We start from the raw sequence: 11,313 nt of genomic DNA, 5'->3' as shown, positions 1-11,313 counted from the left end.
AGGTTCAGCAGTATGAATCAGATGAATCAGATGAATCAGATGAATCAGATGAATCGCACCATTTGGTTCCTGATTAAGGCTCTACAGGACGGACGAATAAAGCGTAAATCTAAACGCGCATCAGTTTCACACCAGCACGTAACACTTAATATCTCCAAACCCTCCAGCAGCGACGCCACCAATCTCACATTACACACCTTTCACATCACATACACACACACACACACACACACACCGTCTACCCACAAAACCTTCACATACACACTCCCTTCATTCCAACACACACATCCAGACATTTAAATACATCTCTCTTTTCTCTAAAATACTCAAATCTGCTTCTCTGACGGAACCACAGCCGGGTCTTGGGCTCCGACTCGGCCACTAGGCGGCGCCACTCGGCTACAAGTTATTATCCAGGACAGAGAACCCCCTCGAGAACCTTTACATGTTTGTGTACCCGTGCTGTTTGCTACAATGAAGCCCTTTTCATCCATCTTGTCTGAAATACGCCGAGTCACGTGGTCAGGGGGCGGAGTTTGGTTTCACGTGGTACCATAATAAACCGATTAGTGTGTGATCATAATGTAGTGATTTTTACTTAGACGATTACGAAGGGTGCAAGAACTCACACACACACACACACACACACACACACACACACACACACACGTGCACACACACACTTGTGTGTTCTTTAAGGCAAGACGAGTTGTCAAGGCAACGTTTCTCAGCGATATTGCATAGCTGACGCAAAAAAAGTAAAAAAAAAAGTCTTTTTTTTTTTTTTTTACATTTTAACAGCGTGAATATTTTACAATTTTGAGCTCCAGTAAATTCACGACACAAGCCCACAACAATCAACATTTACACATATATTACATATATCTTATTCCTCATAACAACATAAATACTTTATATTTATATACAGATTTTTTTTTTTTTTTTTAGATATTTTTAAATATTTTCATAAGCGAGTGAGTCCAGCAACCGTGTGTACAGTTATAATCTAGCGTGTGGAAGTTTCTGGAAAAGCAGCCGTGATCAGGCGAGTTAACGGATTTACCGTATTTTCTGGACGACGTTTTTATCTTCCGCTAGCAGAAATCACCAAATCCTAGCTGAACGGAACTTCTCCGGGGATTAAAGAACAATCCTTCAAAACGCTGAATTCAGAACCCGTTAAGTTCTTCTGAGAACTCTAAAAGACTCTACGCAGAACCCAACAGAACAGTGTTTTTCCTTTAGAAAGCTAGAACTATTAAACATTTAAAGAACCCTTTTAAAAAAAAAATAAAAGCTACACTCTGAAGATTGGGTTCCTGAAAAAGTTCTAGTACAGTTTTCTTGCATTAGATAATGACTTACAATTTGGCCCTGTTCCTTTAAAAAAAAAAAAAAGAACCTAGAACTTTAAACGTTCTTTGGAGAACCTTCAGCGGTTCTGTGCACATCCCTACAACTGAGGGTTTTCCTTCAAAAAGATAAAACCATTTAAAGAACCCCTGTGGAACCTTTTTTAAAAAAAATAATTGTCCAGCTGATGTTCAGCAATACTTTAACTATACTCTCATATAACTGTACTCTAGGTTGAACCTAGACCCCTTAAGATTTTTAGGTTTGAATTTGTGCGAGAACCCTAAAAGGTACTACACAGAACCCTATGACAGAGGAATATTACTATTTTAGGAAACCCTCAAGGAACACTATTTTATTTGATGCTCAGCAATACCATAAATATACTCTTAGGAAAAAACAGCATTATTTTAAGGTTCCTTTGCTTTGGTTCATGGTTCTAGGTAGAACCATCTCTATTTGACAGTTTTTTCACACAGAAAGGCTCTTTAAAATCCTAAAGGGTTCTAGCTGACTAGTTACGATTTATTTATTACTATTTCACTAACTTGCTACAGTCTTTAAAAGAAGGTTCCAGAACCCTTAAGGTTCTTCAGATTGCATTTGTGGGAGTAAAAGGTTCTACAAGGAACCTTACAGCAGAGAGTTTTCCATTAGAACGCTAGAAGCATTAAGGATTAAACAACCCATGAGGAACCTTTTTTTAAAATTTATTTTAAATTTAGAACTTTTATATTCTTAGGAAAAACAGGGTTCCTTAAAAGTTCCTTTGATGTTTAATGGTTCTAGGTAAAACTATTTCTATTTGAGAAACTCTGAAAGATCTGCCTGTACGCCATGTCTTTTAGATCGAATCTAGAACCCTTAAACAGCTTCGGTTTGAATATGCCAGGGAACCCTCGATCGTTCTATGCTGACGCTCACAAAAGAGTTGAACTTTCAGAAAACGTTCTAGAATGCTGGAACACTGAACTTCTTTGCACCTCAAAACAGTTATTTAAAATACAGGGTTCCGTCTATTTATAGAACCCATGACAGCTGGAGTCCACTGAAGCCCTGAAGATCTTGACTCAAGTTCTTTATAGAAAATGGAACGCTTTCTAAGGAGCTTCTACTCTGAACCTTTTGTAAATGGGTCTTTTCAGAACCTTGTGTCATAGGGCTCTACACGGAACCTTTAACGGTTTCCACAGAGGGAAGAAAGGTGCTAAAGATAACTTTTTTTTTTACGAGTGTATGCTAGAGGTAAAATGTGAAATGTACCCACACACAGAGACAGAGTTTTCTAGAAGATTTTTCCAGAATCTACGGGTTCCCCACCAGTCCAGAAAATACGGTATTTTCAAAAAAAAATGGCAGAAAATGCAAACGTAGTCTCGGTTCCAGCCTTTCTACGTTCCGCACCATTTCACTGAGTGAGTTTGCACCAATGTGGCAGTCCAATATGATCCAAACTAGCTTGATTGACAGCTACAAACTCCTCCTCCTTTAGTGTATGTTTAAATAAACGATGTTCTCAGAGACGGATAGAGAAAAAAAAACCCGGACCCAGTTTGTCCTTTTGGAAGTAAGCTGTCGCTATAGCAACCCCAAATAAAATAAGCGCAACTTATTTAAAAGTCTTAATAATCAAGTAGGAACATAATCCGCTTTAGGTCCGGTCAAGACAACAAAGCGAAAGTCGTACGCATTTGTCCGAGTGAGGACGCAATCCGATCGACAGGCCGACTCGTAAAGGCGAGGACGCAATCCGACTCGTAATGGCGAGGACGCAATCCGACTCGTAATGGCGAGGACGTCACGGGAAACATGGGCGCCGGTTTCTCACTTCCGTCAGACGTCTCATCAATATTTTCCGCCCACCGAAGTGACACATCAGACTTTGGTCCCCGAGAGAACCCCGTGCGTTGTAGCCGACTCTTTCGTCACCGTTCTCGTTTCCTCCTTTTCGTCTTCCTGAAGTATATAGCGCGCTTTAACCAGAAAGGTTTCACAAGGAAGAGAATAAAAAACCCAGCCGAGCTATAAATATTCTCATACAACTAAAAAAGAAGTTGCGTAACGTGCTAGGCGAAATACATCCTTTGGTAGTTGTTGGGTCTTTTTTTTTTTTTGGGAGTCAGTGGGGAAAAAAGTGTCCAGGCTCAGGCTGGAGAGATTCGTGACATGCTTGGAGAAAAGCTCATGCTAATAGACGCCGCTGTTGTTTTAGTGTTTTAGCAGCTTTCTAGATGAGAATCACAGCTTTCAGACTTTCTCCTGTCTCTATGTAGCCTTCTGTAGGTGCACGGGGTTGTGGAAAGTTCAGGAAGAACGGGAAGCGAGTCATCCTCGACGTCAACGTCTACAACATCAAGTCCGGATTACATCCAGGCGTCCGGGTCCGGGCTGGACTCTGGCGAGAAAGAGCGTTCCCTGGAACCCACGCTGGCTGATCTCCGTTGTTGGTGGATGACGTCGCCAAAGGCTTGGTGCAGATTTTTGCGGGCGCACGGTGACTGTGGCGGCGTCATATTTCCGGAAGCCTTCCGCTGCTGTAGCTCTCTGTAGCTGAGCGGCGTTGGGATGCGTGATGGACTGTTCTCGGGCCTGTTGTCTGTGCGAGGCCGTATCCGTGGCCGTAATTTCAGCTTGTATATGGAAGGTACCCTGTCTGCCTTCTTCTGCCCTCTTTTGGCCCGGAGGACCACAGTGCCGTCTGCGTTTCCGTTAGCCAGGGAGGACGGGGGGCTGCAGGAACCTTCAGAAACCGGCTCGCTCAGGCTGAGACACATGGAAGAGCTCTCGCTCGAGGAGTCATTGTAGGAGCAGTCCTCTGGTGGAGGAGGTGACGGGAATGAGTCTGGGAGTGGGAGGTCATTAGAGAGACCCTGGCCATAAGGTAGAGCTGGGTCGTGATCGTCCGAAGGTACATCGCCTTCCAAACCAGCCCAATCCGCCTGGGCCTCCATGGGTACCACAGAGTTTGAGAACCCCCTGTGACCTCCATTTATTAGAAGACCTGAGTGGACGTGGTTAGAATAGAGTCCTGGATCTCCTTCCTCCATGGAGCTGGGGATGGCAGGAAGTTTGCGGAAGCCCCCATTGGGAAGACCAGCTCGAGTCTGGCTGTGCAGCAAGGTTGGAGGATCCTCCAGAGCGCAGCTTCGGGTGCCGTTAGTACGCCTTGTCTCACGCAAGTCAGGCAGGGCTCCCACTTTTCCTCCCACATTCAGAGAGGAGGAAGAGGAGTTAGAGGATGAGTAGGCTGAATCTGCTACATTATTGTCACTTGATGCCCTAAAGCCCTGCTTAGAGACAGGAAGCTGCATTGATCCTTCTTTTGTTTCAGGCATACTGGTCTGGCCTGTGTTGGCCAGAAACTCTGCCTCGAAGCTGCGATACAGCTCCATCTCACGTTTTGGATCCAGAGCAGGTAAGGAATGCAAGCTGAACCCAATCCCTGTGTCATCCTGGGGGACTGGCTGATTTTGGTGGCCCCATCCTCTCTGAGTCGGCCTCCCTGATACCCGAGGTGACCGTGGCGGGTGGTGGTGGGGTGATCTCTGTGTGGACCTGGGCGTCGAGTGTGGAGAGCGCCGACCTGGCTGTGAGATGGGGGGCAGCAACCTCCGATTCCCCACAGAGGGTGAGCGTGGGGCAGGAGGTCGTGGGGTCACTGTGCTCTTCTTCATAGGACTTCCGGTGACCCCTTTAACAGGTGAGTTAGAGGCTGATGAGGGCATTTGTCTCTTAGAGAAGCCTCCGCTTAGCCTAGGTGAACCTGGAGGCACCTGCTTAGATCTCGGGTCATCTTGGGCTTCTCGGTGGCGAGGCGAAGCGGGTGTGCCGTCGCTTACTCGCCCACGTTGTGGAGTTTTACCTTGGCTGAGGGAGCGGGAAGTCTGGAGTCTTCGAGGCCCATCTGGCCCCAACGATCGGCCCCTCTCGAAGCGTGTGGGGTTGCCTTGGGGCGGGCAGGGCTTCATTTTGCCTGGGGAGGAGGGAGCAGGTGCAGGACGTTCTCTGGAGGTGCTGCGAGTTCGTGGCTGAGGCGGGTGAAGAATGGGCATCTGTCCGCCCCCTGTCCGCTCGATCTCATGCTTGCCTTCTTTTCGGGTGACCAGGAAGACCAGCTCTTCCCCTTTAACACGACGAGATCCTAAAGACGAACGTCCTCCTCCGCCTCCTCCTGTTACTCCGCCACCTTTAGAGGAGGCAGTAGAAGAGTCACTGTCTCCAGAGAGACGGCGAGTCAAAGGGTAGAGAGTGTCTTTATTCCTGAAAGGGACAGAAAGAGAGAGAGAGAGATTAGTGGAAAGACTGAAGAAACCCTTCTTCAATCGTGGTTCAAACACATCTCCCAAACAGATCTCCGGTTACATTCGAGAGACCTTTAAAGAACAAAACCACCGTGTAGCTGTAAACTACGCTATTTACGTCGGCCATCTTGGGCAAGTGGAAATCCTTTTTTTTATTTATCGCAATTTGACACCTTTACCCCACCTAGTCCCCACTTTTCGTGGTTTGTGAAGGTGTACCGGAAAGGTGGAAGTTATGCAGATGATGCTCTCTACTTTGAACTTAATTTTTTCAAATACGCTACACTTACATGGCTGCAATTTTAAATAATGCTTTATGATTTGAGGACCTTAGCAATGCTGTTTGTAACACGCACTTGAAGATTTAGGTGTGTATTCACTTTCAGAAAATATTTTGACTGTGATAGACTTCTGCTACTCCTTAGCGATATTAGTGCGGCGCTAAAGAAGCAAACATCGGCGCTGAGCATGCCTTGGATGATCCTGGACATGTGACACCAAAGGAACTGAGGTGAAAGTGCAATGCAAAGCATGCTGGGAATGGATTAGTGTGGATGGTGTTCGTGCCGGTCTCAGATTAACAAAACAAGGAAGAAAAATGGAGGATTACCGAGTGTGTGGAATTCCTTCCTCTGACTGAACACGAACAGGAAATACAAGCGATCGTCCATCTCAACAACTTGTTTATGACACTGAACGTTGTGTAGACTCGGGTGTGGACACAGTGACAATGGACTGAAGAAATTATACAGATAATGTTTTGATGTCCTTGTAAATAAAAATTGTGTTGTGGTGTCCTGTTACATAGTGGCAAATGAAATTACTAATATGATTAGGAGTGTGAATCTCCGTCTTTCAGATGATATCTCGATACGTAACATAAGATACGATACAAGGACAATACAATTAAACAAGTAAAGATACGATATGTTTCGGTTCAGCACTGATACGATTCGACATGATTCGGTTCAGCACTGATACGAGTCCATATGGTTTGGTTCAGCACTGATACGATTCAATATGTTTCGGTTCAGCACTGATACGATTCCATATGATTCGGTTCTGCACTGATACAATTCCATATGATTCGGTTCAGCACTGATACGATTCGATATGATTCGGTTCAGCACTGATACAACTCGATATGATTCGGTTCAGCACTGATACGATTCCATACGATTCGGTTCAACACTGATACGATTCCATATGATTCGGTTCAGCACTGATATGATTCGATGTGTTTCGGTTCAGCACTGATACGATTTGATATGATTCGGTTCAGCACTGATACGATTCCATATGATTCGGTTCAGCACTGATACGATTCGACGTGTTTCGGATCAGCACTGATACGATTTGATATAGTTCGGTTCAGCACTGATACGATTCGATATGATTCGGTTCAGCACTGATACGATTCGATATGATTCGGTTCAGCACTGATACGATTCGATATGATTCGGTTCAGCACGGATACGATTCGATATGATTCGGTTCAGCACTGATACGATTCGATATGATTCGGTTCAGCACTGATACGACTCAATATGATTCGGTTCAGCACTGATACGATTTCATATGACTTGGATCAGCACAGATATGGTTCGATATGATTCAGATCAGCACTGATACAATTCAATATGAATCAATTCAGTTAAATTGAAGTTTTCCACTACAGGAAAGTCTTCAGGACAGAAGTGTTTACATGAGAGAAAAATAACTGAGTGTAATTTCAGGCATATTATCTACAACCACAGCTCAGAAGAGAGGAAGGAAACCACACGGGCGACGTTTTACATTTCGGACAGACCTGATAACCTTTTCGCTGATCTGCATCGTCATGTCTGTGATTAGGAAACGGTTAACTTTCTTGAGGAAACTCCGGCCATGCTGGCTTCTTCCCAAAACAAACCCTCCGTTTTTGCAGTGGAACAATGCCGTAACGTTGACGTGACAAACAAACCGTCTGACTGAAAACACACCATTATCCTTATCAGTAAATGTCAAGGCTAATTCTGTAAGCGTTATAAATAACACGTGGTGTGGTTGAAGAGGAACGCCGTGCTTTTATTGTTATCTACACGTTTAGAGTTTGATCGGTACATTGTTTAGGAGAGAAGGAATGACCTCAGACTGCTGTAGAGGAAGCTTTGAGGTGTAATACTACACTTCTGCCTTATGGGGGCATCGCAACAGGACATCTGGGATTAGTGAAATTGGCTTGCTGTGATCTGTGTGTATGTGTGTGTATGTGTGTGTATAAATTACACATCCTTTCCTCACTGTACTATAGTAGTTCTACTGAGTTCACCCAGGAAATGTAAAAACAAACAAACAAACAAACAAATAAATAAATAAATACATAAGTAATTTATTACATAAGGTTTGAAGTCATTTGCTAGCCATAACTATTTAGAGCTCATAATCCAGCAGAAATGTCTGTTCAGGTTAATATTTCTTTAAGACTTAATGATGTATTATCACTATTGGGACTTTACATCTATATCCAGCGCCACCTCCAAATTCCCACCTGATGGGGATGAACTGCCGAGGCTCTGATCTGTCTCGGGGAGGTTTGGGCAGCAGCGTGCCGTTCGTCCTGCCCCTGTTCGACTCTGCGTCTCTCAGGTTGGCCCGTGTGAGTCTGGGGGAGGACGATGAGGAAGAGGTGGGAGCGCAGGGTGCCGAAGGCTCCAGGGAGCGCCGCTCGGAGGGTTTGTAATGCGGCCCGGGGCTGGCCGAGCGGGACGAGTGGGCGCTCGAGTTCTTACTGTGAGGAGCCTGACTGCTGGCTTTACCCTGCTGATAGCGGTGAGCTGTGCACAACAAACACATACACACACACAATGAATCGTGCTTCGGTACACATTGTTGCATTGTATTGATATAAAAATACATTTGCATACTGAAATGTGATTGGTTCTTAAATCTTGCGATGCAATAACACGTGCCTGTTCGACATGAACTCCGATTATACTGTATAGCTGCATCTGTTTCTTAAAGGAATTAAAAGTAACGTAGTGACAATTCTCACACTTTCAATAGTTTGTACGCTCAATTCAACTCCCTAATTGAGATTACGGTTATATATTGCGATATATATTTTTCGTAGTAACAATCTCAAACTTTAATTGTATGCAAATAATTTAGAATTTTTTTTTTAACCTTTTTTATAACGGTGCTGTTTTGTTAGCAGTTTGTTAGCAACGCTATAGTCTATACATCATGCTACGTATCATATAGCATAGCAAGGTCTTATCTGGGTCACATGACCCAGCCCTTAATCAGAAGTCATATAACAAGTCGTACTTTATTACTTTATTATTACTCTACTTCTCAATGAGGTTAGCTAAAGCAGCATGACATTTCTGAAACTGTGGGGATTTCTCACGGGAGTTTCATTTCATAGGGACCGTGTGTGTGTGTGTTTGTGTGTGTGTGTGCGTGTGTGTGTTCGTGTGTGTGTGTGTGTTTGTGTGTTTGTGTGTGTGCGTGTGTGTGAGTGTGTGTGTGTTTGTGAGAGTGTGTGTGAGTGTGTGTGTGTGTATGTGAGTGTGTGTGTGTGTGTGTGTGAGTGTGTGTGTGTGTGTGTGTGTGTGTGTGTGTGTGTGTGTGTACACACAGAGGGGGGAAGTAGTAACACTTCCCTAAACACTGTAGGCAAAACCTGAAATACTGGAGTATAATACTGAAAGTTTTATCAGAGCACACATAACGACAGCATGCTGGGCATCTGGTGACCAGAAGTGAGGTCACTGGGACAGGAAGTGAGCTCACCATAGGCGTTGCAGCGGCAGGGGTCGTGTTTGTCGAGGTAATGCTCAAGCGTGTCCCAACCTCCGCCTACACGCACCATCACGTGGGCCCTTAGCACCTGGGGAAAAAATATACACACCTTTACACACACCTACCACACACACACACACACCTACACAGGTACACACATTGCCTCAGTTTGATGGAATATGGTTGCAAAATGGCTTGTTCAACCATACACACTCACTCACTCACACACACACACACTCTCTGACACACACACTCACTCTCTCTCTCACACACACTCACAGAACAACAATGGCGGTGAAGCCAATCAATGGAGGTTCTGATAATAGATGTGAGACATCAAGCTGGGACAGTGGTCATTGGATCATGCTGAGCTATCCGTCACACACACACACACATACACACACTCTTCTTTGAGCATCCTCCTGCCTCATTTCCATCACAACACACAATTATTAAGCGCGAGAGGACACACACACTGTTTCTGATGTCCACTGCATGTTCTCTCTCTCAATTTTAACACAGAGCTTTGCATAGCAACACTTCACACCCACGTCTCTCTCTCTCCTCTGCCTCGCTGACGGAGGATGGAGAGATGCAGAAAACAGCAGCGGCGGAACGAGGGATTAAAAGTACTCTTTTTATCCTCGCGGCGCTGCTGAGTCCTGCATCCTGATTGGTCAGAAGGTGTTGAGTAATTTTGTAGAACAGCAGCTCTGACAGCAGCGTGGGTTTATATTAATGCGCTCGTTCTGAATACGACACGTTATCGTTTCCATAGCGACGGCTCGTTCGCGGGGACGTGTGCAAGTCTCCGGTGTCTCTGTATTACCCGTATGCCTTCCACCTGCAGTGAGAAATTATGGGATGTCATCCCTGTTATCATGGCAACAGGAGCAGAAATCAATAATTATGGGATAATAAGTGAGTTCTCTTTCCTGTCTTCCCTCACACACACACACACACACACACACACACACACACACACACACACAGATGTTAATACACACTGTTGAGTGTGTGTATGGAGCCGCCGGCTGTGTGAAGTGTAGCGCCGGGGTGTTTCCTGTCAGGATGAGGGGTCGTGCTGCCGGGGGACGACGGGGTAGCGCATAATCGCTGTTTCACACACACACACACACACACACACACACACACTCACTTTCGAAACATTTCAAGCACATCCCACTGAATTCCTAATCAAAGAGTATGTTATGGGCGGTATTCTGAGACATTGCTACCCTACATGATACACAGTTTTGGAGACAAACCGCCAGCAAAACAGCGTCTCGTTTAAAAATAAACATTTAACAAAACTTTTATTATTACTATAGTACAATTTTAAATATTTAAAATTCTATCATCAAATCAGCCGCCACCGTGATTGTAACTGTTATTTTAAAAACAAACAAACAAACAAACAAAAAGACATCACAATACCTGCGATATCTCGAAATTTTAAAAAAGTATCGTGACATATTATATCACAGTATCGATATTACATGGTCCTATCGCCCAGCCCCGGGTCACCCTCACATGCAAACAATAAGGTGCGCTATGAAAACAACCGCCCGTCTGCTTTTACATCCCATAATGAGCCTGCAAAGCCTTACCATGGATACACGGTTTCATAACGTCTTTATGATTGAATGTATAAATATCAGCTAAACGCTAGGTTATCGTTTGTGTGGTAACAGAGGGCGCGGGGGGCGTGTATGGCGGGTACGCGGAAACGAACCGCTGATGTCGGTCTTACGTTTATGGAAGGAGTCTCCGGTGTCAGAGCTGCGAGAGGAAAAAAAAGAGATGGAGAGAGGCTGGTGAGGGAACGACTTTTTCTAGTGAGATCAGGTGCTAAGTTCGACAACCATAACCC

At 44.8% G+C, this 11,313-nt stretch overlaps 1 protein-coding gene across 1 annotated transcript in view; it reads right to left on the bottom strand.

The window, feature by feature from the left end:
• Nucleotides 1-949: 949 nt before the first annotated feature.
• The window catches only part of gas2l1 (growth arrest-specific 2 like 1), a 31,266-nt gene continuing 20,902 nt past the window's right edge, over nt 950-11,313 (bottom strand). The window contains exons 4-6 of the mRNA XM_017451400.3: nt 9,432-9,528; nt 8,185-8,470; nt 950-5,613 (exon numbers count right to left, since the gene is read on the bottom strand). Of these exons, the coding sequence (XP_017306889.1) occupies nt 3,717-5,613; nt 8,185-8,470; nt 9,432-9,528 (2,280 nt within the window). The 3' untranslated portion in view covers nt 950-3,716. The remainder of the gene's footprint in view (nt 5,614-8,184; nt 8,471-9,431; nt 9,529-11,313) is intronic.

The sequence above is a fragment of the Ictalurus punctatus genome, chromosome 22, assembly GCF_001660625.3.
Source record: "Ictalurus punctatus breed USDA103 chromosome 22, Coco_2.0, whole genome shotgun sequence".
NCBI lineage: Eukaryota > Metazoa > Chordata > Actinopteri > Siluriformes > Ictaluridae > Ictalurus > Ictalurus punctatus.
This window is presented reverse-complemented; position numbering and strand designations above follow the sequence as displayed.